At 34.1% G+C, this 27,272-nt stretch overlaps 1 protein-coding gene across 1 annotated transcript in view; it reads right to left on the bottom strand.

Moving 5' to 3' along the window:
• Positions 1-1,418: 1,418 nt before the first annotated feature.
• Ptgfr (prostaglandin F receptor) overlaps positions 1,419-27,272 on the bottom strand; it is a 36,191-nt gene continuing 10,337 nt past the window's right edge. The window contains exon 3 of the mRNA XM_027935257.2: positions 1,419-1,718. Coding sequence (XP_027791058.1) covers positions 1,419-1,718 — 300 coding nt within the window. The remainder of the gene's footprint in view (positions 1,719-27,272) is intronic.

Genomic DNA, 27,272 nt, shown 5'->3' with positions numbered 1-27,272 from the left:
CAGAAATTTATGAACATAATCATTTAAGTCTAGCTGAATTAACAGAATTACCTAGAGTCTGAAAACAGTTTCACAGAGAAAATTAATTTTTAAATGGACCCAATTTAATGAAAGAAAGAAGTTTTTTAGAAATACATTTCCCTATTATAAAGCAGAACTACACCCTATTCTCTGATGGACCTAAGACATTCTGAATGGGTACTAAATTATTTGGAATGAATCACAAAAACAAGGGAAAAAAAGGTCTGATTTATTACTGGAAATTTGGGGGAGATTATTACCTTTGATTTCTGGTTAGCTATTAAAATGATGCCAAAATGCCTGGCTGATTTCCAATCTTCCCCTTCAACACTATAGCACAAGCTTTAGAAGATGCTATCTTACACATTCAATGGACCTGTTGTCAAAAGAGGATTTTCCATTGTCTGTGGTGAGTATTTTTGTGTACATACATGCATGTAAGGCAGAAACACACTAGATGTAGATAATCTTTGAATATTATATGTTGACTGTGTTTCTTTTATTCTCTGAAACAGAAATAATGGCACACAGCAAAGCACCTTTTGCCCATGTTCTTTGCTCAAATCATTGGGGTATAAGTTGTTTGCATTATTCATGGTAGAGCTTTTTAGGAACTTCTATCATGCAAGTTGCCTATATCTGTGCTAAGTTAAAGCCTCTGTATCTCTAAATATGAACATGTATCAGCATACTAAATTTTTCAAAGGAAACGATTATTTAAAAATTTTAAATCTATACTTGCCAAAAAGCCTTCAAACAATTGACCTTCATAATAATAGATGAAAGTAATCATATTTGTCAAATATGATATGAATTGGCCCATTATAAATAAGCTCAGGAGAGCAGACAACCTATGAGCCAGAACTGACCTATATAGTAGGTTTTTGTTATAAGCCACAGTTGAATCCCAGGTGCCATGGTCATGCATATATTGATTGAGGCTACATAATGACTACTAAAACAGACCAGACAAAAATACAGGGGTCTTGTAGGTCAATGAGCTTTGTCTATGAAGAATAGCTACAAACAGTGATCCTAAAATAGCCAATCCACCATGCAGGTAGTATTAAGGTGTTCCCTAGAAGATAGGCCAAGTAAAAATACATTAGGCCTCAACACATTTATTTATTTTAAAAGCATCAATCACACAGATAAGCTCAAATTTTTTTTTCTATTTGACTCCCAGAAGCATTATTTCATTCTAACTCCAGTTGACAAAAACAAGTGAAAATGTGCAATCATATACTACTTTGACAAATTTCAAAAGCTGAATCCAAAGAAAGTTATCACCAACTACCTGATGAGGTCTGAACTTTCCAGTTAGGCTATGTATATTTATCTAATTAACTGATATATTGCCAAAAATTTTCTTAATCGCGTTCTAGTCCTACACTGACTTACTGTCCCACTAAACTCGGTGCTTGCTGATTTTTTTCTGCAACTGGTGACTCAGAAATAGCAGCAACCTTTAAGGAATTTTTAATAGAGCTAAGCTCCCAAATATGTAAGCTGATGACATGCACTCCACAGCAGCGTCTGGCAAGCTTGAAGAGATTCTTAAGGACAGCCTTCCGGAGAAGAATATATACCCAGGGATCTAAGATTTGATTCCATGTTGCCATTCGGAGAGCAAAGAGCGTTGTTTCACAGGTCTCCAGAGAATTATTTCCATTTATGCCAATGTTGGCCATTGTTACCTATAATACAAGAAAAACAGAGAAATCAATTGATTGCAGGCATTTTTTTTCAGTCCTGTTATTTTTAACTTAACTTAGCTGTGCTATATGACCTTCATTCCACTTCCATAAAGTGATGTTACGCTGCAAAATACTGACAAAAATTAAAGATATAATCAATGATACAGACATTTGAATCCTTTGAATTCAAATTGACATCAGAACTACAACAACAGTAATTTCTAAAAGTAAGTCAGATGTGCATGACTAGAATGACTCAGGGAGAACAGATGTTGACATCAGAAACCACCCTTCTTAGACTTCTGCAGATAATATTATCAAAGCCAGCACACATTTTGCATTTCAATAAAAACTAAATTATATTTAAGTACATAAATCATAGATAAGCTAACAGATTTTTTTAAAAAATGCATGCAGAACATTTGATATTAATTTGTACATAGTATATAATATTATTCTGTAATGCTACTTTTAGAGTTTTCAGCTTGGTAACTACAATGATAATAGCATTTTCTCTTTTCTGAATCTCTTATCCCTACCATAAATAGGCTAAAACATTCTCAAAAGTAAACAATGGAATTTTCTAAGGACTTTGTAGAAATGAGCTTATCGCTATACTACTATATTGTGACTTAATCATAACAATTCTTATTTTGGTCTCCTATCTCCATTTTCTGATCATTGTGATTATAAGGAGATCATTTTGTAGAATCAGTTCCATAAATGGTCCCAGCTACTATTAGAATAAAGCAAATCACGGAGTCCAGCTTTAACAGCCAAACGGTTACAGAACAAACAAAGAGGACTTCAAAAACAACTCAGCTATAAAAAATAATAAACAGGAGATGAAACTGAAATTAAATGGTACTGGGTCATCATGCCACAAAGATTCAAACATGATATCACAAAACCTAAAAATCCCAAATGAAAAGAAAATCAAGACCAATGTCAAAAAGAAGCATCTTTATTTGCAAGGCTGAGATCAATGCTTAAAGAATAAATATCACTTATCAAAACTTCCATGGCCTGTATGACATAGTGCAAACTCTTCAACTGGCACTGTGATGGTACATCTGTAAGTTTACCTCTATAATCTTATCTCCCCTGCAAATATCTTATGTTCCAACCACTGGCCAATATCTCACTTTCAGAGATACACCATGTTCTTTGAGCAATGGCTTATGTAACACCCTTTATTCTGAACTCCTATCCCACTTTCTCTGCCAAAATTTTTCTGACAAAGTTTCTCTGACAAACTCCTATCTCTAAACCCCATATAAAACCCATGCATTTTTCCCAATCTTCACCAAGATGAATGAGCAGTTGCTGCCCTCCTCTGTATTCCCACTGCACTCTGTCCAGTTATACACTTTAAAACAATGCATAATAATTATGCATTTACCTGTATATCTATGATTATCTTTTGTTTTTCTTCATATTTCTAATATCCAGTACAAGGCTGATATCTAAAATGTACCCAGTAAATATTGGTTGAATTTACTTATGTTATTTTTTATTCTTTGCATTTATTTTTTGAAGCACAATGACTCATCATCAGAGAAACCTCTGACCATCTGTCACAAGGGTCTAATATTTTGAAGCATTAAGTGTTTCTAAAAGTTTTAATGTATTACTGAAGGATTCCAGTGTGGTTTGTTGGCACTTGAAAGAAGCAAGATATTGCTGTCCATGCAGATCACTTGGGCAACAGTCTTTTCCCAGGAAATAATGCATCAAAATGCAGACCTAAATATTCAGTAGCTAAATAAAATTAAAAGAGTATTTTCTGCACAACAGTACCTGGGTCAAATATAGACTCTCCTATCATTGTTGTATCATTGTTCCCTTAAATTATGCCTTAGGATTTTAAAAATATACCTACCTATATGGGACCAATTACTCTAAGAAGAAAATAACACCAAGACTTGACTGGCATTTGGACTCAAATATTTTCACTTTATATTGTTTTGTTCACTCAACAAATACTTATTGATTATCTGCTATGTGCCAGACAGTGTGCAAGGAATTGAAGATAAAAATGGTAAACAAAGCAGAAACTATAGAATTTATAATCTGTTTGCTAAAATTGGGTAGGGAGAGTATTAGGATGAATGAATAAATATTTCTCTTGACTCACAGTATTAAATGTATGCATTTTCTATTAATGAATAGGTATGTTCCTGGGTACCTACTCTGTGTATATGGGAGCAAATATACGCAGAACAATTGTGTGGAACAGTTGACCTTGCTTTAGAGATGTGCAAATTTAAAGCATCTCAGTTATATGGCATGCACTTCTCCGATTTTTCCTTTCTTCTCTGAAAATACTCCTATGTTCATCAACTATGAAAAGACACTGAATTTTCTGAAGGAACCCAGAGCCTAGTCTTCTTTCCAGAATACCAGCACAGTGCCCAAGCACTCATAATCACTCTGTCCTTCCTTGACCACCAGCCCCAGTCATGAAGAAGGGTTGCCCCAAAGCCTTGGGAGAAGGAATTATTGTTTAGCTACCCACAAAGCTGTAGGTGAAATATTTCTGTAAAATAGATGTCATTAGTATTTTATTTATAATAGCATCATTGGTAATTCTGGATAAACTAAGTCTGAAAAAAATAGATAAACCATGATAATTTTACATTGTGAAAATTTATGTAGGTACTTCTGTTTGTGATTCAGTTTTAACATTTTAAAATATTTTTAATATTTTGTTTTAGTTTAGTTGGACACAATATCTTTATTTTATTTTTATGTGGTGCTAAGGCTCAAACCCAGAGCCCCACACATGCTAGGCGAGTGCTCTACTGCTAAGTCACAACCCCAGCCCCTCAGCTTTAACTTTTTTTAAAAAGCAAGTCACTCCAGTTAATTGTGTCATCTCAATTTTGAAAAAACAACTGTTGTTTTCTGCATGGGAAATAGACTGGGGTATATACATCAGTGTTTTCATTGGTTAACCCTAGGCAGTAGAAGCACAGAGGATTTTTATTTTCTCCTTTGGTTTGTGTCTAGTTTACTAATATTTTGGATAGACCATACATTGTTTTTACAAGTTGTGCTTTTTTCCCCCAAGTAATTTGTGGAAATACACTATTTTATCAGAAATTGTATGGATTATATATGCATATTCATGCACATGTGATGTGATACTGAAGGCGCCAAAGAATCGCCTGGAAAACGTAACTCTGATAAAACTGGCAGGAGATATGTGGGAGATGAGGTCAGGCTGAGGAATGTCTCCAAGCTGGGCCAACATAGTCATTTTCCCTGGACCTGGATGACAGTCACTTCACATGCCTGGAAAGCATTCTTTTCTGACTGGCCCACCCAATCTTGCATTCCAGACAGTTATCCAGACTCTCATCAATACTTAGCCTTTCATCTAGTTCCCAAGAGAACGAGAGGACATAGAACTAGAGAAATATCATAACCCACTTGAATCAAATTGTGAAATATGATATATCAAGAACTATGTAATGTTTTGAACAGCCAACAATAAAAAATTAAAAAAAAAAAAAAAATAAAATAAATAAATAAATAAATAAATAAAAAAGAAATATATATTATTTTTAAAAATATCTTCTACAGATTTTGGAAAGTTACAATTGTTCATCTTTATCAATGATTACAATTCGAACTGAGAAAATGGACAGGACCAAGTGTTTGCATAGTCTATAAGAAAACAATTAATTAATCTGATACCTCTAACACACTCAATACTAAGACAAGAGAGAAACAATGAAGTAAAAAATGTATAGGAAGGAGAGTTTAGGTGCATTGTCAAATTTCAAGGAATAAAACATAATAAAATCAAATATCTATCTACTTGGGCCACATAATACAATTATATCATCTGTTAAGTTCAAAATTAATCAATCGAACAGATCACTTTACTCAGATAACAGAGCCCATGTAAACTAAAATTTTACTCTGGAAGCTATTTTACATCTGGGTCCGTTGACTAGATTCAGGAAAGCAATGGTAAATTCAATAATTGTGCTTCTGTTCCTTTGAGTATTCATAAAAGTATATCAATCTAGAAGCAGGTAGTTTTTGAGTGTCTGCTATGTCCAGATCTTTTGCAAGATGCTAGTGATGTAGAGACTAATACTTAGATAAGTTCTACCTAACAAATTATATATTTTGCTAGTTATATAGTGTTTATTTGTTTTACCTAACACTAAAATATAATCTTGTTAAAAGCATGCCTTTTAGATTGATCAACTCTTCGCTGATTCCTAGCATCTGGCATACAGTAGGGCAGTCAATATCTACTAAATGAATTGAATGAATGAAGTCTCTGAGAAGACACCAATAAGAAAGCAGCAGCTACAAAAGCCTTCAAAAACAACAACAAAATAAACAAACAAAAAACCCACTACTCTTATGAGTTCCATATACCAACTTTAACCATGCCTAAATTACATGAATTTCTACATTGCTGATTATAGAAGTGTTTTAGCTTTTTGAGTGCTGTGACTTAAAGACCCAACCAGCACACTTGTAGAGGAGGAATAGTTTTTTTGAGGGCTCACAATTTCAGAGGTCTTAATTCATAGGAGGCTGGCTCCATTCCTTGAATTTGAGGTGAAGCTGAACCTCATGGCAGGACAGTATGCAGAGGGAAGCAGCTCACATCAGGAAGCAGAGAGAGAGGAAGAGACTCCAGCTCCAGATACAAAATATTTACCCATAGCTAAGCCCCAAATTAACCACTTCCTCCAGTCACACACCACCTGCCTCTAGTTACCCACTCAGTTAATCCCATCGAGATTAATTCACTGAGTGAGCTAAGACTCTCATAATCCAATCATCTCTCCTATGGAACTTCTTGCATTGTCTCACACATGAGCTTTTGGGGGACACCTCATATCCAGACCATAACAAGAAGATAATAATATTTTAGTCCTTTCCCACTTATTGAATGTCCATCATATTAAGACAATATTTTGCAAATGGTGAATGATTTAGAAATAAATCAGAGAGAAATATTTCAAGAGGAAAAAAGGACAAAGTTATATAATATTTCTTGTGTCAAAAATCTAGAATAGCTGTGAAATATTGTCCATCCCCGAAGTACACATCAGTAATAAAAAATTCACACATTTTTAAAAATTCTTTTTTTTTCTGCTTGACTTTTTCACAAAGAATTAAATGATGATCCAAATAATAGTACATTTCCATCTAAAGCCTTTCAGAGTTGCTAAGAAATGGGAAAAAAGGACACATTGTAGCGAAATTACTCCCTTTGCAATGAGATAATCCAAAATCATAGCATTTTATGATATCTTCCCTCCTTCACATCAGCTGAGGAAATTATATGCAGACTGAACAGCAGGAAAAATTTTACCCAAGTGCATCTTCAAGGAAGAGGAAAAAGTGAAGAAAAATTCATATAGGCAATACTTTATATATTTTAACCCATTTCATTCTCATAAAATCCCTAGGGATTGTTACTATTTCTCTGATACAGTCCATAAAAAACAAATTGCAGAGCTGGAAATTTGAACAAGTTTACACTGCTGGAAAATGGCAGAGGTAAAATTCAAACCTAAGTCCATCTGGCTTCAAAGACTCTTATCTTCTTCTACATCATTCCCATTAATGAGACCAGTGATAACATGTTATATTTATGAACAAGAAATGATTAAAAAAAGAATAATAACTAACATTAACTGAGACCTATGTTGCATAGTACTTACTATATTTAGATGTATTCCCTCATTTAATCCTGCTACTAACTATGAGAGAAGTAATATCCCTACTTGAAGCGATTTCAGCCAATACATGAAGAGGTTAACTCATGAAGGTCACCCAACTAAAATGTGGTAGAGTCAGGATTTGAATAGTGGAAGTGGGTGGATATAGATTCATGTATTGGCCTCCTTGGCACTAGTAGATCTTATTTTGAACTCTATATTTCTATTTCTTTCTATGTCTAGTTGTATTTCTAGCTGATTCTATCATTGTCTTACCCAGTATTTCCATTAATACACATTCACTAGTATCTTTTTTTTAATCAAGAATCAATTCTAATAAATATTTTGCTCCAGATCTCTTGTTGCCATAACCACAGACATAACTGACAAGTAAATCAGATGAGTTGAGTACCATATAACTGAGGTGTCAGTCAGAAGCATAGATACCCAAACTATGAAAGGGCAGACAAGAGCTAGCTGTCCTAAAATGAAAAGGTAATTTTTAAAAATATGAACTAACAGGTTTAAATTGATAAAATACAACAACATTCTGCATCTTTTTTTTTCTTCTTCTTTATATTTACTCCATGATGAATGGCATGATTTTCACTTTCGTAGTCTCCTGCCTTTCATCCTTTAGATTGGTCTTTAGATGTCTATTTGGATCTAAATAGATTGTTTTTTTAATTATTTTTAATCCAAATTTATGCATTATTCTAATTTACCCTTATTTCATCATTTAGTAATGATGAATTTTTTTAAAAATCAATAAGAAAAATTTGAGGTCCTACAAGAAAAAAAAACATGTACATGAAAATATTTATGTTTGTAGGTATAACCTGACTTGTTAAAAAAGGGATTTGAAGCATTTTATTTTATGATTTTAATAATGTTATAAATTCTGTCTCTTTTCAGCTATGATTGTCTTCATTAAACCTACAGTTGTAATAAAACAATATGGTTTATATTCTAAATATTGGCAGTGATAGATGCCTTCCTTTTAATCAAGAAATGTTTGTCTAAAATATGAAAACCAAAATAATTTTTAGCATTTCACCTGTGAATTGAAAAGAAAACAATTAATTGGAAGTCATAGTATCGAAAGTGCTTGGTTTCAGCAAAAGACTACTTTATGTGACTACTTGCAACACTCTCTTTATAGTAAAAGTAGATTAAACCAGTAAGCATTTCAGTAAGCCTTCTGTCCTGAAACACATGTTTTTCCAAAGAGAAATTTCCAACTGGCCCAGTTGGTTTATTATTACAACAGTTTGGAAAGATTTCCCAAAGCATTTTCTAAGCTCTACTACAATAATTCATCATTTAATGGGAACTTTTAATGAAATGGGTGTCCCTTTAAAAATAAAAGATATCCATAAATTTTAGAGAAAATCAGCCTTTTAAAAAAAGCCAACCTAAACCTGCTCAGTGGCACAGCAGATGGAATCCAAGCACTGGGGAGGCAAAGCAGGAGGATCACCTGAGCTCAGGAATTCAAGACTAGCCTGGGTATCACAGCAAGCCTGTACCGCAGGGGGAAAAAAGGAGAAAGGAAGAAAGAAAACAGGTAACCTAAGGCTACAGACCAAATGCAAAGTCTTCCAGAAACTTCATGGCTGAGTCATAGTATCTTTACAGACGAATGAGAGAACAGAATGTGGCGCTAGGAAGGGCTGGGCCAGGATTATATCCAATGCCTATTTAAAGGATGATACAGGTATTGCTCAGGGTGAAAATAATATAAATTTCTGGTCAATTAAAAAAAAATAGCCCATGCTAATTATTCAGGCAATTAATTATAAATAATTCCATTTTATCATGGTACTTGAGTCAATCTGTTTGGTCACAAGATAAAACAATCTTGAGTTTTGTTTTCATTTGTAAGTTTTTATTTTTGCATTTGTTTTTTACTTTCCAGATTAATTTTTTCTGGAGCTATAAAGTAACATTTTAAACTTTACCTAAGTAGCAAACTGAAATTCACCTTCCTTAGTTATAAATTAATATATGTCCTACTTGTCTCTAGAATAACAACCTACACACTTAAATCCTTGATCAGATTGTCCCTCTCCCATGTAATTTTCAGCATTTTGAAGACACATCCTATCTCATGGCCTTACTATACTAGCCACCCAACTCCAAATCCATTTCCTATTTGAAACAATTTATTGCAATAACTAAAGACCACATGATTCTCCTCTCATTGCCTTATTATTATTCATTCTTCAGCTGTTTGAGATTCATATCCTATGGTTTCATTATATCATTAACTCCATCAAGAAAAAAGATTTTGTCTTGTGGATACTGGAAACAAAGTGCACATACTCTATATTTGATTTAGAATTGGCACTGTATAAATACCAAAAAGAAAGGAAAAAAAAATGCCAAAGGAACAAATGAATGAATGGGAAGACATTTTAGTGTCCATGGAAGCCACAAATCATGACTCTTGTTTGTTTTGTTTTGTTCTTGGCCAATTCACTTTATTTATTTTGTTTTGTTTTGTTTTATTTTTCCAAATCACCTTAATTTACAACTTTTAATGTACTCTATGAAGTTCGTGATTTCTTGAAATTCTCACCTTGCCCTTGTAAAGAGTTGAGTCTACACTTTGAGTCTTCATTATTAGGTGGGATACCTAATTCCTCATCTGTCCACTGGGAAGGATCTGGACATATAAAATGACCTGGTGCAGTCCACTGCCTCCACCTGCCCATGCACAGCGGCCGTGTCAGAGCCATGCTCCCTGCGTCCTGACAGCTGTTCCAGCCACCCGTCCTGCTTGCATCCCCATCCATGTCTTTGACACTGTTCTGGGCATGTAGTGGGTATCTAGACATTATCTGGCATAAACCTCTGTAACATGCAAAACTGTTCCACCTTGATTCAATGGTTCATCATTATTACAAAAAAATAGTAACCAACATTCACCAAGTTCCTGATGTTATCATGTTAAAATACAAGAAGAGATAAATCTAAGGAATTATAGGATTTTTTTTTCCTAAGGGGTCTTTTTTTCCTTTTTTTTTAATAACAGGCTATGTTATAGAAATGGTAAGTTGGCACCTTAAAAACTTAGCATAAGCACGTCACTTTTTAATATGATTTTATGGATACAATCACAGTGACATTTTTATATCTCAATAATCATTACTTCACTGAGAACTCAGGAAGGCTGTCACTTACTAATATATTTGCATAATGATTATAATAAAAAATTATAGTAAATCTTTTTATTAGCTGAAGTTATAGTCAAGACAAAGAAGTCATCAATCATTGTCTAAAAAAATCAATTTTACTACTATGTGAAAACTTGCTGTATTAATGCCATGTAAGCTTTTAAATGAAGCTCCCCATTTCTTTTTAAAAATTACAAGTCCAACTTTTAAATAAATAGGAATTTCACAACACACTATACAGTTATTAGATTGGTATTCTCTCTGGATAAAAAATATTGATTGCCAAATTTCTGTCTAACCATCTTTTATGAAGCATTTTGTCTTACCTAAAATTTCATAGTTCCTAACATGGATTAGATCTCCTGCTGCCTTGCCTGAAGTCTGTGGTTTGTGGAAAAGTATTGTTAGTCCAAAGGTATCATACATGTTTTTCACATTCTCCTTTCCCCAAAAAACCTAAGTCTCCAACTTAGATTTTTGATTTCTGACCACTTTCCCAGGAAATTTGAATTAGACCATTTCTTCTTGTTGTTTATTGTCTTCAGATGCTAACTACCTGGGACTCATTCTCTGAAGATATTTCTCTATAATTTATAAAAAGTGTTTTAAGAAATAAGTAACATTTCCAGGGGAAAGGGAAGAGGATGTGCAAATTAATTTAATCTTTCTGTAAGGCAGTTTAACAAAATACATCACACGGTTTAAAGGTTAATTCCCCTTGAGCTATCAATTCCATGTCCATGAGTTTATTTACAGATTAAGTAGTGTGCAAAACTTCAAAGGATGTTTATTTTAGTGTTGTTTACAAAATGAGAAATAGAAGCAACTTCCAACAATCAGAAATTTGTAAAAACAGTGATGCATGCCAATGATCCCAGCAGCTTGGGAGGGTGAGGCAGAAGGATCATGAGTTCAAAGCCAGCCTCTGCAAACACAAGGTGATAAGCAACTCAGTGAGCCCCTGTCTCTAAATAAAATACAAAATAGGGCTGGGAATGTGGCTCAGTGGTCTAGTGCTCCTGAGTTCAATCCCGGTACTCCCCTCCAAAAATTATAGTATACCTACCTACATAATAGAATAGTACGTAACCATTAACATATCAAGATGATTAAGATAAAAATTTTACAATGTAGTTAAGACAATAAAGATTACAAGATAAAGATATTTCAGTAATTATTATAATAGCTAAAATGTACTGCATAATTACTACCTATTTTCTGCAGCTAAGTATCACTAATATTCCCATTTCAATGATAAGGAAAAAGAGACAAAAGGAAGATAATTAACTTACCCAAGGTCAAAAAGTTAGCCAGGATAATCTGGTTCCCAATGTCAAATACAGTCCTTCTAATAAATGTCTGTGTGTGTGTGTTAACTTTCAATCATTGTGACAATATACCTGAAATAGTCAAGTTATAAGAAAGAAAGGTTTATTTTGGCTCGTGGTTGCAGAGGTTTCAGTCCAGGGTCATTGGCTCCATAGCTCTTGGACCTCTGATGGCACTGAACATCATGGAAGTGCACAGAAGGGGAAACTGTTCACCTAGTGACAGCCAGGAAGCAAAGAGAGGGGGGCTGGGGTCCCCACATCCCCTTCCAGCTTCCTGACCTAGCTTCCTTCCACGAAGTCCACCTGCCAAAGGTTCTAGCACCTCCTAATAGCACCACACCCTGGTGACCAAGCCTGTAACACATGGGCCTTTAGGGTGCATTAAGATTCCGACCATAGCATATACTTTGAGAAAAGTGTAATAGAATATAGAGAAAAAACAAACAGTACTTAACAGAGGTTGGGAATGCACTTGTAGTAGAGAGAATTTCCAAAATATCCCAACCTAATCCTCTGAACCTGTGAATAGGATAAGACTCCCATGATTGTTACACTACCTGGCACTGTAGAGAGTGACATTATCAAGGTGGGCTAAGTCTAATCATGTGAGCACAATTAAAAGCAGAGAACTTTCTCCAGCTGGTCACACAAGACCAGAGAGATTCCTGGTATGACAAGGATTCAGTGCATACTTTCTGGTTGATCCACAGAGGAGCCACGTGGGAAGGAATGCAGACTGCCCCGGGAGCAGACTGTAGCCCCCAGCTGACCGCAAGTCAGGAAATGGGGACCTCAGACTCACAGCCACAAGATAAGGCACTGGGTTTTGCCAAAGGCCTGAATGAGCTTTCAAAAGGATTTCCCCCCCAAGACCTTAATGTAAGAGCCCAATTCAGCTCTCACCTTAATTGTGAGGCCCTTGTCAATCCAGACAGCTGGCCTACAGAACTGTGAGAGAACAAACTGGGTGCTGCTTCATGCTGCTGAATTTGTGGAAATTTGTTGCAAAGCAGTTGAGTATCAATATAGTACTTATGAGGGGCTTAAAATGAGGGAACTTAGTGAAATTTATATATCAAAAATCTACAATAGTTGTTGCACTTAATAGATGAATTTTAAAACCTGGGACATGACAAGTATGCCACAACTACTACCACTACTTAACATGGTGCTATAATTTCCTGCCAATGCTATAGGGGAAAAAAATGAGACATAAAAATTAGGGGAAAAAAAGAACTTTTGTTACTTAGAAAAATGATGAGTCATTAAATATTTACAATCAATGAGAGTTTGGCAAGTTGATGAATAATCTGACTATAATAGTCAGCTTTATGTACTACAATAAAATACCCAAGGAAGTGATTTTATTAAAAGGAAAGGTTTATATAGTTCACAGATTTGAAGACTGAAAATCCAAACAGCATAGTGCAGACTTAGCAGCCACCCCTTTTCTCATTACCTCAGACACATGGTAGCTGGCAATAGCAACTGCACATGTGGGAGCAAATAAGTGATTACATCTCCAACCAGAAGCACAGAGAGAGGGTGGGGCCAAAACCAGACTTTTATAATAATCCTCTTGAGGAAGCCAAGGAGTCCTAAGAGAACTACCTTCCAAGGGGTTACCCCCAATGACCTAAGACTCCTATTAACTTCCCATCAAAAGGTCCCATCACCTCCCAACAGCACCATCCTGAAGATCCAGCCTCCAAAGGATTAGAGGGCACTCAACATCCAAACTATGATGTCTAACTTAAAAAATCAAAAACACTTCTCTATGCCAAAAATGCCAACAATATACCACTTTATAGAGATATTTATATTCCTCTATAGGAATATTTGTATATCTATAGTATATATATCTATAGATCTATATCTATATCTATCTCTCTCTATATATATATATATCTTTATGTATATATAAGATATTTAATTATCCTCTGTAGCATAAAGAATATACAATTATACATAGATATTTATATAACAATAGAATATAAAAATACCATTCAAAATATAATACACAAGTGGCTGGGGTTGTGGCTCAGCGGTAGAGCACTCACCTTGCACATGCAAGGCCCTGGGTTCAATCCTCAACCCCACATAAAAATAAATAAATAAATAAGCAAAGGTATTGTGTCCAAGTACAACTAAAAAATAAAAATTAAGAAACATATATATCATACACAAATTTTCTAGATGCTTATTTAATCAAGAAATTAACATAATACTTAATATTTTTAAAGAAATTAGATTTTAACATGTATTTTTCAAATTTTACATAGTGGACATATATTAAAATAATATATCATATCCATGGTCATATTTAAATAATATGGAACATTGGCACCAATCAATCAGAATGACACAGGCAGGGCAGGCCATCAGTTTGGTCAAACAGGGATATACAAGAGGCTTGAATCTCATAGTTGTAAGTTGATTATTATGTTTCTCTCCTTGAAATAGCTCAGAAGGACAAACACTAGCCTTCCATTTTCTCTATGGATGGTTTCTCTCAATGAATTATTTCTCTTACAGTCAGGGAAGAGAAGAGCACAGTTACATCAGGAAGGTACGACAACTCACTTAAGAGATTGCAGACAGAAAAGACAGCTGGCATAGAAGGGAGACGACGGTGCCTACAAAGCTGGAGAATGGAAATAAAGAGAGGAAAACTAGACAACATGGACAGAACCTGAATAGTAGGATGGCCATCCTACCCTGCCTGCCTGAGGGCACAGGGTAAAAAGTGTACCTCAGATTGCTTCTACCTGTATAAACTCAGAAAGTGAATGCTGGAAGATCTTGTCATTGCCTGCCTTCGAAGTATGGAAAGACAAGGCTAAAAATCCCTCATAGAACTTGATTCTCACACCCCAAGAGTTAAGGAAAAGATAACAATGACAGCACATCAGAGTGGTACATAAATAAACACGAGCAAAGCTTAACACAACACATCTTTTTATTTTATGAACACATTCAAGATAGGCAATGTAGATACATCCAATGTAGATACATCTGTACATCCTTTATGATCTATTAATTCCAAATTGAAGGCAATCATCACCAAATTTCACTAACCATTCACTAATATCAGTAGGAAAGGTCTAAGTAATCCCTGCAATAGGTCTGAAATGACCACCAAAAACTGTCTTACTGTCCTCAGGAGATTGTCAGCAAATGCCTAAAAATTTCTTGCTTGCATGATTGCAAAACTACAGCTCCAATTCCAATACTTTCCAGTATATTAATTCTGTTATTTTTTCCATAAAACTATCAAATTTTATGGTATTATTTGCAATACCAGAAAGCCAAGCCCTTCCTCTGTAGTTACATGGAAGAATCGCATTCTTGAGAGGTCTTGAATAATACCACAAAAATGATCTCACCTAAAAGAATAGGATTTCCCAGAAATAACAAGAGAAGTGAGGTTTTACATTCAGGTAAATTATTTAATAAGAAAGGATTGAACTAACTTTTAAATTTCTCTGGTTGGGTTAACCAGTGACAGCTATGAGATTCAAAACCCCTCTCTAACTGAAAAAATTCAGAATCGCAAAAGGTAATGATGGTGGCTGTTTGGCTTCTTAGAGAAGAACTGACCTTATTAAACACAGTCATATTAAGAAGCACATCATGAAGAGAAAGGAGGTGGCATAAACCTGTTCTGGTATTTACTACAAGTTTTTGGAAAAGAAATAAGTGTGAGAAAAAGATGAGGTAATTGAACACAAGGAAGAAAAGAAAAAAAAGCTTATAAGTCAATAATTGAATCAAAAGACAAGAATTGCATTTCTGAAGAGAATCCAGTGTCATAATTGGTAGGTAAGAACTCACTCCACTAAACTCAAAGACCACCAGAGACCACAATGAACCCAGATTCACAGCTTTGGTCAAGAACTTGGCATAGACCACATAAGATGAAGTTTCACAGCAAAGATGCCCCTTTGGAAGATCATGGGCACTTATTCACAGATTCTTTTGTAACGGAGCTAGTTCTGTCCATACCTCCCCAGATAAACTAAAAATTCCATTGAGGATAGGATCCATTTTAGTTATATTAATATATAAATATCATATATGAAAATTCCCATCACAGCTATTCAATGCATATTTTTTAAGTTAAAACTGAGTTTTATTAGAGGGACAAATGGAATCATGGTAAGAACAATAATAATCATCTACAGCACCTTCTATTGGATCCTTCCACATCTTTTGTGAAAACTCATGTTACCTGATTATATGTTATATGTTAATGTCATCATCAGTTATTACATATATTTTACAGAAGTTAAGAGTAAAGTTCACATAGATCTTTAATAATTTGCCCAAAGACATGTGGCTTGTATGTTCAGGCTCAGGTGGTGAGAAATTTTTGCATAATACAATAGAAACTCCCCTAATTAGAAGCAGTGGTTAAAGTATAGACTAAAGACATTGGCCTTCTACTCTCATAGAGATGGTTTTAGTATAGTCATCTTGTGGAGTCACCACTGATGAAGATGTTCAGCAACATGAACAACATAAATCAGACATCTTTGTATACACTAGGTGCTGCATAAATATTTGGTAGGTAAATGCAAAACCAAAGATTTCCAAGTCAAGGAAGGAATACTGATTCTTTCTTCCTAGTAACAGAAGCTAGAGAATAGTTAAGTACCTTGCTCAGAAAGCACAACTTCCTCTCAAATAAGAATTTTCTGAGGTTAATTGTGGTGGAACCATCTTTCTTTATCTCGGTGGAAAGATACACTTCTCCCTGGGACTTAAATTGCAAAATATTTGAAGGAAGGCCTTGTAGAAAAATTCTGCAAAATAAATAATGTGTCTTATTCGTGGTTTACACAGTTTAAGTGGCAGAACTATGGCATTAAAATCTAAAGTGAAAACCTAGAGGGCTTTGTTTGTTTGTTGTTGTTATTGTTTCTGGTGCCAGGGATCCAACCAGGGCCTCACACATGCTAGACAAGGGCTCTACCACTGAGCTGTATATGACCCCCTGACCCCAACACACACAATGTTTTTCATTCCACAGTCCAGCTTTGATCAAATCCCATACAAGGGTTATCTAACCTCCCAGTTCATGGTCCATCTAAAGCTGATTTCTCTAAGGTCAAAAAACAGAGTACTGTCCAAAACTAAAACATAGAGTTACCTAATATTTTGTGTACTGAGGCTGTAAAAAACCAAAATCAAAATAACAATAATAAAGAGTAATAGAGCCAAATCGCTTCTTCTCAAACAAAATAAAAATACAAATCAATAACTACATACTCTTAAGTGAATGTTCATAAATATGACATTTTCTAACCAAAAGAGAAGCTAAGCTGAGATTATGAACTAAGTAAAATAATATGTTTCTTTTCATATTTTGCCACAAAGTCTAATTGTATTTTAAGCCTTAAAGGAAATTATTTTGAAAATGTTCCCTTTTTATTCACAAGCTAATCTTTATTTAATAGTGATGTGTTACTTGCCTTACTTCCCAATAGAAGTGCTAGAAAAGTAATTTCTTTATTACTCATGCATTAAATGAAATTTCCAGCAAAACCTTTCTGCCCTATCTGCTTTGTTATAATTCAGTCTCTACTCAATAAAGTGATATTTTAAAATCATGAGTCAGATCATATCCGTCCTCATTAAGAAACTCTCCAAAGGCTTCCAACAAAATTTTAATCCAAATTCACCATCGCTTGCAAGGTCCTACACAGTGTGACCCCTACCTTCCTCTGTATCTTCAAATCCTCCCACCTTTACCTGTGCTCTCCCTGCTCCAGTTAATGAGCTTTGCTTTGTCCCTTGTTACAAAAAGTTCACTCCTCCCCTTGGGTTTTTGTGCTGGCTCTTCCCTCTGCCCAACCACCCTGCCCCAATATTGTCCCATGGCTGGTTTTTTTTTTTTTGACAATACAGAGGTAAGCTCATCATGAGACTGTCCCTGAACATCCAGTCTAAAAGAGCCCCATCCCCACCCTCAGTAACAGCACTTACAGCTCTTCAAATCCTGTTATTATGTTCAGTTACTTATTATCTATCCTCTCCAAACTGTCCCTAGTCCTCTACAACTCCCATCTGCAGAAGAATGTAACCCCTATGAGAGATGGGATATTGCCTTCTTGTGAAGCACCACAATCTCAGCACCTAGAACACTGTCTGACACATGGAACACACTAAGAAATTTTTTATTGAACAAATAAATGGCTATTTCTAAACATGTTACATTTATGTGTGTGTTTTAGTTATTTTCTAAATTCAGTTCTCACTATGGTCTTATCTTTGGCTCTCTTTTATAAAAATCAAGGACTCTGATATCTTCCAGCCACAAATATGCCTGGGTACAATTGCAAACTGTAGTGCTCTGCTAGCAAGAACATAAGATTTTGCAAGACACTCGGGATAATAAAAAAGTTGCTTAGTAAGAAAAGTCTGCTTTGCTGTAATCTAAATTTTGAAACTGACCACTTTTGGCACCCTCTGGTTTTAATCAACGCCTGACTGATCCCCTCAAAACACTTAGCAATGGGGCTGGGGATGTGGCTCAAGTGGTAGCCCACTCGCCTAGCATTCGTGAGGCACTGGGTTATTTCTCAGCACCACGTAAAAATAAAAATAAAATAAAAAAGTAAAAAATAAAGATACAAAAAAACCCACTTAGCAATGATTTCTCTCCTCTAGAGGGGGTTTTAACCTGTCAGTGACAGAAAAGTAAAAACTCTTCTTCTCAAAGGATTTTTTTCAAAAAGTGGAGAAAAGGGTACACTCATACATTCTTGGCAGGACTGCAAATTGGTGCAACCATTCTGGAAAGGAGTATTGAGATTCCTCAAAAAAAAAAAAAAATAGAAATGGAACCACCATTTCACGCAGTAATCCCACTCCTCAGTATATATCCAAAGGATTTAAAATCAGCATGCTACAATGATACAGCCACATCAATGTTTATTATTTAGCACAATTCAAAGTAGCTATGCTATGGAGCCAACCCAGTTCTCCTTCAGTAGATTAATGGATAAAGAAATTGTCATATGTATACACAATGGAATATTACTCAGCCATAAAGGAGAATAACTTTATGATATTTTCCAGTAAATGCATTGATCTGGAGACTATCATGGTAAGGGAAATAAGTCAATCCCCAAAAAAACAAAGGTCAATGTTTTTGCTGATCTGGAGAAGCTAAATCACATTAAAGTGGGGGAGGGTAAAGAAGAGAAGTTCAGTAGATTAGACAAAGGGAAATGAAGGGAAGCAGGAGAGATAGGAATAGGAAAGACAGTGGAATGAATTTTACATAAATTTCCTTGGTGTGTGTGTGTGTGTGTGTGTATTTTATATATATATATATATATATATATATATATATATATATATATATATATAGTATTTTATATATATAAATATATATAAAATATATATAGTATTTTATATATATAAATATATATAAAATATATTTTGTATTTTATATATATAAATATATATAAAATATATTTTGTATTTTATATATATAAATATATATAAAATATATTTTGTATTTTATATATATATATATAAATATATATAAAATACCTAAGTGAATCCCACCATCATCTATTAGATCCATAAGACTGGGGTCCTAATTAGAAATAAAGATTTACCAGTATGATGTGCTACAGGAAATATTCATCCTGAAGAGGTAATTTTTAGCCATCAGCCGCATAAATGTTTGAACACACTTCATGTTAAGCCATGCAATTATGGCATTTTATTTATGAAAGACTGGATTTTCTTTAAGTAATTTTGAATGAAAAAATGTTTAGTAACCTAACTTTTGCATATGAGTGCTCTGATTTTAACTATAAAGGCACTAGTTAGTAATATGCAATCAATCACCTGTACTTCAAGTCGTGACCCCATGTTAATCTGCTCTTCATATAGATTCATCTCCAGGCCTAAAGTCCACAAAGAAGGCTCCTGATTATTTCCCACAGACCCCAGTGCCCTTCAGTGGACAGGAAAAGTGAAGGTACTTCCAAAGGAGAAAACTTCACCCTTTTGGCTGAAACATAGGGAGAGTTCTTTGACCTTCAGGTGGGGGTTAGAGGATAACAAAGAAATTCCTCAGGACTGCTTGGGTTCTGTGACCTTGTGGGAATCTGAAAGCACAGAAAGAACACCATTCAGAAATCACTGTGAAGCATGATTTCTAATGGACTGCCGCTTGTCTCTTTATATTTTTGAGCAGATAAATAATCTCTCTCGGTTGAAGCTGATTGATTTGAACTTGAGTTTTGGCAAGCAAGTAAAACAAACGAAGAAGTCAAGAGAAAGGTGGTACATTTAACTAACACTAAAGCATATTTATATATTAATGTCAATTCATATCCAAGGGAGGCATTTGACACAAGGGTATTGATATAGGTAAAACAGGTTATTCAGTATCTTTACAGCCACACATTCAATGGCTTCTTAAATTGACCATATGGAAATCCACATCAGTCTAAAACTACCTAAATAATCAGACTGGCCTTTGTATTATGATCATGTGACTTATGCAGACAAATCTGAAGTTGGCAATTGGGAGAAGGTCAACAGCACACAGTAGAAATTACTCTTAGACAGACTGCTGTCACTTCCACCATCCAGGGATATTTTGAGCAAACTGACCTCTACATCCTTCATCCATACATCAGCCTCATGTGAGTTTAGAGAGAAGCAAGAAAAGGCAGAGATTTTCTCTAAATGCCATGCAGTTAGAACTATTCAGTATTTTTTTTTTCTTGACTGGCAGCAGCAATCCTTTATATTTTCATGAAATAAGAAAGAGTCTGCCTTAGCTGTCTTTGGACTTTCAGTGGAGGAAAGAAGCACCACACATTCTTTAATAGCTTCAAAACCTGGAAGACTGCAGACAGTTTAAAATTATTTGGTATGTCATCTACTGTTCTGATTCAGATATAGCATAAGGGAAAAATATGGAAATTGTCAGTCATGACATATATCATTATAGAATTATATAAAGATTGAAATGTTCTCAAGTCTAATTCTGTTCACTGCAAATGAATCCAAGCATGAGATGTCATTTGTTGTCTTATGCTACAAATTGGAAATAAGCTTGACAATAGGAAATGAGGAGTAAGAAGACATTCACACAGTTCATTCTTTCTATGTGTAATTCTAATCCAGCTTTTCCAAAAAGGTCCATTTCTAATTTAAGCAGACCCAGAAGATATGCTAGATTGGAGGGAAATTCTCAGACATTTCTTCCTAGTGCTCGGATCTTGAGCAACTCCAAACCAAAACTAGGGTAGGATTGGAAGAGGGACAAACCAGTAATAGGGGTTGAGGACCACTGAAATCAACATCCAATTCCTGGGACTAGGCAGAATCAACTTGCTTTCTAAAGTGAGAATTCATCCATGCTCTTTCAGCTACTGACCCTCTTTATTCAACTTCACACTTTGTAAATTAGTAAACTTAAGCAACTGTCAGGATATAGACAACAGAACGCACATAGAAAAATTACATTACACATCAAGTTTTTTTTCTTTCTTTCTTTTTTGTCAGAATTCTGGAGGAAACCAAGAGGTACTGAGAGTAAAGAAAAGGAAAGAAAATCTCTATTGGTTCTGTTCTGATCTGATGATTGTTTAATTCATTTAGGAAGAATGGAATTAATCTTTACTGAAAATACCAAAACATCTTACCGGTACAAATGTGAAAGTCAACTCAATAAAAAGAATAGATGATATCATTCATTTCAGTATCTTACAGACTGAAATGGAAATGATTAAATTCTAAATTAATATTAAAGTCAATTTTTATAGTTTGGATTGAATATTATCAGAGATATGTTTTAAAGTAACAATGACCTTTTGGTTTAAGAAGATGATTGAACTTCACATTGTGCTATGTTCCTGCCCAAATTCCCATTGCAATGACCAAATAAGAAGCACCATATATGTTGCCAATTTTGTCAAAGAAAGGAAAGAGTTATGAAGGGATCAAAAACAGAGAATAGGGGAATATGTGAACCCATGAAGTTCTCTGAAATGTAGAGTAGAAGCTGGCATACTCTCTGGGGGACAGTGACTCATTTCCATGCTGCATTTGGCTCAATAAAAGGAGACATAGCTACTCCCCACCAGAGCGAGGGCCATGATGAATCAGAGGGAGGGCAATGCACCAGGTAACTCTGGACTGCAGTAACACTTACAGCAAAACCACGAACTTTCCATCCACACACAAGAGGAAAACAACTCTCACTCAATTGCAAAATGCAAAAATTGCAATAAAAACAATACCAGATTTCTCTAGATAAATGTTGTAGAACTTTTGTAGAAAAGAATAAAAAAGACAGATGTGATGCATGGAAAGATAAGTCTTATGAATAACAAATCAAGGAACTCTGATATTCTTGTAATAAGCATTTCATAAGGAAATAATAAAGTAGGCAGAAGCACAAACAGAAAAAAAATGAAGAAAGAAAATTGCTCTGAGGTTAAAAATCAAAATTGAGTCAGTTTAAAAGAGTACCCTGAGTATAAGCAAAAAGTTTCAAGAATATTCCCACAGTAAAATAAATTTCAAGAATAATCCTACCAGCAACCTTTAAGAAAGGAAAAGAATTAGAATGATTTCAAGCTTCATTATAGAGCTACATGAGCAAAACAAAGAAGAATAATGTTGACAGTCTTTAATAAAAAACTATTTGATGTAAAAATTCAATAATCAGCAAAACTATTAACCAAGGGAAATACATTTTCAAACATAATTTTTAAAGCCAGTCTTATTCTTCACATTAAAAGTCTCTCTTTATACCAAGGAGATCTAGAAATCAACCAAAATCATAAACATTAGAATGGGAGAAATAAAATCAAAAGGAAATTACAGAAATAACAAAGCCAGTAGAACAAAATGTCAATCAATTTCCACAGAATTGTTCAATGTTTATATCGTGGTTAAGAAACCATTCAATGTTTAACAAATTTTATTAAAATCTCATTATGTGACAGAAACTACTCTGCATATGCAAAAATTAGTAAGAAGAACACAGCTACATCATCATGGAACTTCTGAAAATGCTGGAAATATGTGTAGAAAATAGAAAAAAAATAACAATATGAATCTAAATACAAGTAAGATGTTCCTTTATAGTATTGCCAAAAAGTTCCTCTGGAACCAACCTCCACTCAAATAACAACTGTAAGTTCTGGGAATGAAAAGAAAAACACTATCACTACATGAAGACATTGGAGAGCAACAAAAAAACAGTCAAGTTCTGGAAGAGATATGATATATAGGAAAAAGATAAGTTTCCCATTCTACAGCTTCTAGCACACCCCTGTCTGTGCCATGCAAAGTAACTAAAAGCCAGATACAAAACCCACAGTATTTGTAGCCTGAAGAACCAGATGACAGAATTCTGGAAACAAGAGAAGAACAAAGAGAAAACTCCAATGTTATACATAAAATCTCACCAAATCTTGGGCTGACCCTCGAACCACACATATAAGGGGCAGACTCCACTCAACATATGTAAAAATGAAAGAATTTAACTGAAACTTGAGCTGCTTTCCAAAATAAAGTTTACAATTTGAGATTGGTCAAATTAATTTCATGTCAAACACAAAATACTCTTTAGAGAAATATAACAGAATACAGTCATTCTTACAATGTGTGAGATATAATTCAATAATATTCAACGAAGAAATAGGAAAACAGGAGTTACTCTCAAAAGAAAATAGAATCAACAGTGATTGACTACAAAATAATAAAGAATTACCAAGAAATGTAAAAGAAGCTATTATACTTTACTATAATACAATCATATTTTTTCAGAGCGTATAAATTAAGTGGTAAATTTTTGTTTTGAGAATTTACCTATAATTAAAAGATTTTTTTATAAATAAAATTTAAAACTTAAATGAAAAAATAGCCAGACTAAAAATAAACCTAAAACTCTTATCAAGAAAAACATGCTGAAGTGATGGCAAATCATCATATGTCAGCTATGTTTACATTTCTTAAATTTTTCTAGTACATAAAAAAGAATAATTTTCTGAGGAATCTCCATACTGCTTAGAAAACTTTAAATGGAACCACCATTTGACCCAGCTATCCCACTCCTCAGTCTATACCCAAAGGACTTAAAATCAGCATACTATGGTAACGCAGACACATCAATGTTCATTGTAGCTCAATTCACAATAGCTAAACTGTGGAAGCAACCTAGATGCCCTTCAATAAATGAATGGATAAGGAAACGTGGTAAACATACACAATGGCATATTACTCAGCATTATAAGAAAATAAAATCATGGCATTTACAGGTAAATGGATGGAGTTGGAGAATATCACGCTAAGCGAAGTAAGCCAATCCCCCCAAAAAACAAATCCTGAATGTTCTCTCTGATAAGTGGATGCTGATCAATAATGGGGAGAGGGGAAGCATGGGAAATATGGAGGAACTTTGATTGGGCAAAGGAAAGAGAGGGAAGGGAGGGTTCATGTGGGCAGGAAGGATGGTGGAATGAGATGGACATCATTACTGTAGGTACATGTATGACTGCACATATGGTGCAACGCTACATCATGTACAACCAGAGAAATGAAAAGTTGTGCTGCAATTTTGTACAATGAATCAAAATTCATTATGCTGTCATATATACCTAATTAAAATAAATTAATTTTTTTAAAAAAGAATAGTTTTTACTTTAACTTTTAAAATGGGTATAAATGTAGTGTTGAAAGTAGAAGATTAAATTTAAAAAAGAAAATTAGAAATGAATAAAACTTTTAAACACAAAAATGACTCTCAAAAAACCACAAATGTGTGTGTGTGTGTGTGTGTGTGTGTATATATATATATATATATATATATATATAGAGAGAGAGAGAGAGAGAGAGAGAGAGAGAGAGAGCGCTGGGATTGTGGCTCAGTGGTAGAGCACTCACCTGGCACATGTGAGGTACTGGGTTCAATCCTCAGCACCACATAAAAAAATTTTTTAAATGATAAAAATGGTATTGTGTTCATCTACAAATATATATATATATATATATATATATATATATATATATATATGGCTAACAACTGCATGAAAAGATACTCAACATCATTAGTCAGTAAGGAAATGTAAATCAAAGCTACAAGTATTTACTATTTGACATCCACTAGAACAGTTATTAAAAAAAATAAATGTAAATAACAAGTGTTGGCAAAAATCTGGAGTAATCAGGACTCTCATACATTCCTGCCAGAAATGTAATATGGTGTTGCCCCTGTGGAAAACAGTTTAGCAGTTCCTTTAAAAAGTAAATAAACATAGAATTATTACATGACCCGGAAATTCTACTCCTAGCTACATACCCAAAAGAACTGAAAAGTGGTGCTCAAACAAAACTTTGTACTCAATAGTCAAAGGGTGGAAACAACCTAAATGTCCATGAACTAACAAATGGTTTTTTAAAATGTGATAAATTAATATCATTTAATCACAAAAAGGAATGACGTACTGATACATGCTACAACATAAATTTTGAAAATATTAAGCTAAGTGAAGAAGCCAGACATGAAAGATTCCAACTATATGAAATATCCAGAATTGGCAAATCGAGATAGAGATGAGGTTAGTAGTTTCAAGGAACTTCAAGGAGTGAGGAATGAGAACTGATTGTTCCATAGAAACAGGGTTCCTTTTTGGTAAGAGAAACGTTCTGTACCAGATAGTAGTGATGGTTGCATAGCATCGTGACTGTCCTAAATGTTACTGAATTGCACTAAATATGTTAAAATGGCAAAATTTATGCTATGTGAATTTTGTCACAATAAAAAATGTAATAAGATTAGTGTTTTCTTACTTTTATAATATATAAAAACAATAAGATTTAATATACAATAAAATCAAAATCTTTAAAACTTTAGAATATAACTGATGCAAAGCAGTAATATGAAGAAATTTACCAATTTTTATTCAACTCATGACTTTGATGGTAAGATAGATCATGATTGACAAAAGGAATAATAAATTTAGCACAAGTCTTAATAAAATGTGAAGAGGATAAGAATTGTATAGAAAGATATATAAATATAAAGATATAAAGATATAAAAATAGGATGGGACAAAGAGTCCATAAAGATCTAAGCAGGTATAAGAATTCCATATGTAATAAGCATTGGAGTTTAAAACAATTGCAGGAAGATCCTTTAATAAATAATTTGAGTGCAACTGGCTAACTATTCAAAATGATAAATAGATTAGATATTTGCAAATTAAACCATGACCAATAAACCATAAATAAAAATGAAGGCAAAGAACCAGAGGAACAAAAGAAATGAATACTGATACATAATCTTATTCTGGAAAAAAAAGAAAACACATTTCTTAAACCTTAGACAAAAGGCAGCACCCACAAAAGAAATTATTGGATAATTTCCTACTTATAAACAAAAGCACTAAAGTGAAAGGCAATTGCTTTTACAAGTGATTTTATAATTATTTTAATACATCAGAATGATCTGTTCTTTGCTGTCTAGAGTTCTTGTAAATCACGTAGGAAAATACAAATTCCCACACATTCACAAAAGAAAGGAGATAATGCTCAATTAACATAAAAGAAAAATGTTTAATCACTCTTTCATCAAAGAATTAAAATAATACATTTTCCTTATTAGAATGGTAATAGTGGTCCAGATAGTGGGGTTTGGAAGATTTGTTTTTATTTAATTGGCAGCTTGCTATGTATTTTACAATTCAACTTTTTACAAGTATTGTTGCTTAAGGCAATAAATATTATGAACAGTTAACTCACAGTGATTGTTATTCTAGTATCTAGAAGAGTACCTGATGCACAGTAGGTGCCCAGTGCTTATCAGTTCAGTTAATAATTACTTGTGAATAACCAATTTAGAAGTGACAGCTTCCTTCTGTAACACGCATTATTCATTCACTAGTAATTTTAAAACTGGCAAAATTATTAACTGGCAGCATTATCATTTAATAGTAAGAGAAACAATAGTATAATAACTGAACAATATGGTACTTAGTATAAGTCAGACACTATTTTAATATACTAATCTATTTAATCCTCACACCAAACGTATACAGTAGATGCTATTACTGTACCTATTTTACATATGAGGAAATATAAGCACATTGTAGTTCCATTCATATGGCCATGAAGTGAAAGAAACAGGAATGGAGACTGGACTCCAAGCCACTACACTCTGTTGTCTCTCAAGAGCTAATTCTTCAGCTTTTACTTCACATAAGTTATGAGCTCTTTGAAAACAGAACTTTATCTTTCACTATGTGGTACCACTCACAACTCCATGTATAGAGCTTTAATACTAATAGTCTCAACAATTTT

This window comes from Marmota flaviventris, chromosome 10, assembly GCF_047511675.1.
Source record: "Marmota flaviventris isolate mMarFla1 chromosome 10, mMarFla1.hap1, whole genome shotgun sequence".
Lineage (NCBI taxonomy): Eukaryota > Metazoa > Chordata > Mammalia > Rodentia > Sciuridae > Marmota > Marmota flaviventris.
This window is presented reverse-complemented; position numbering and strand designations above follow the sequence as displayed.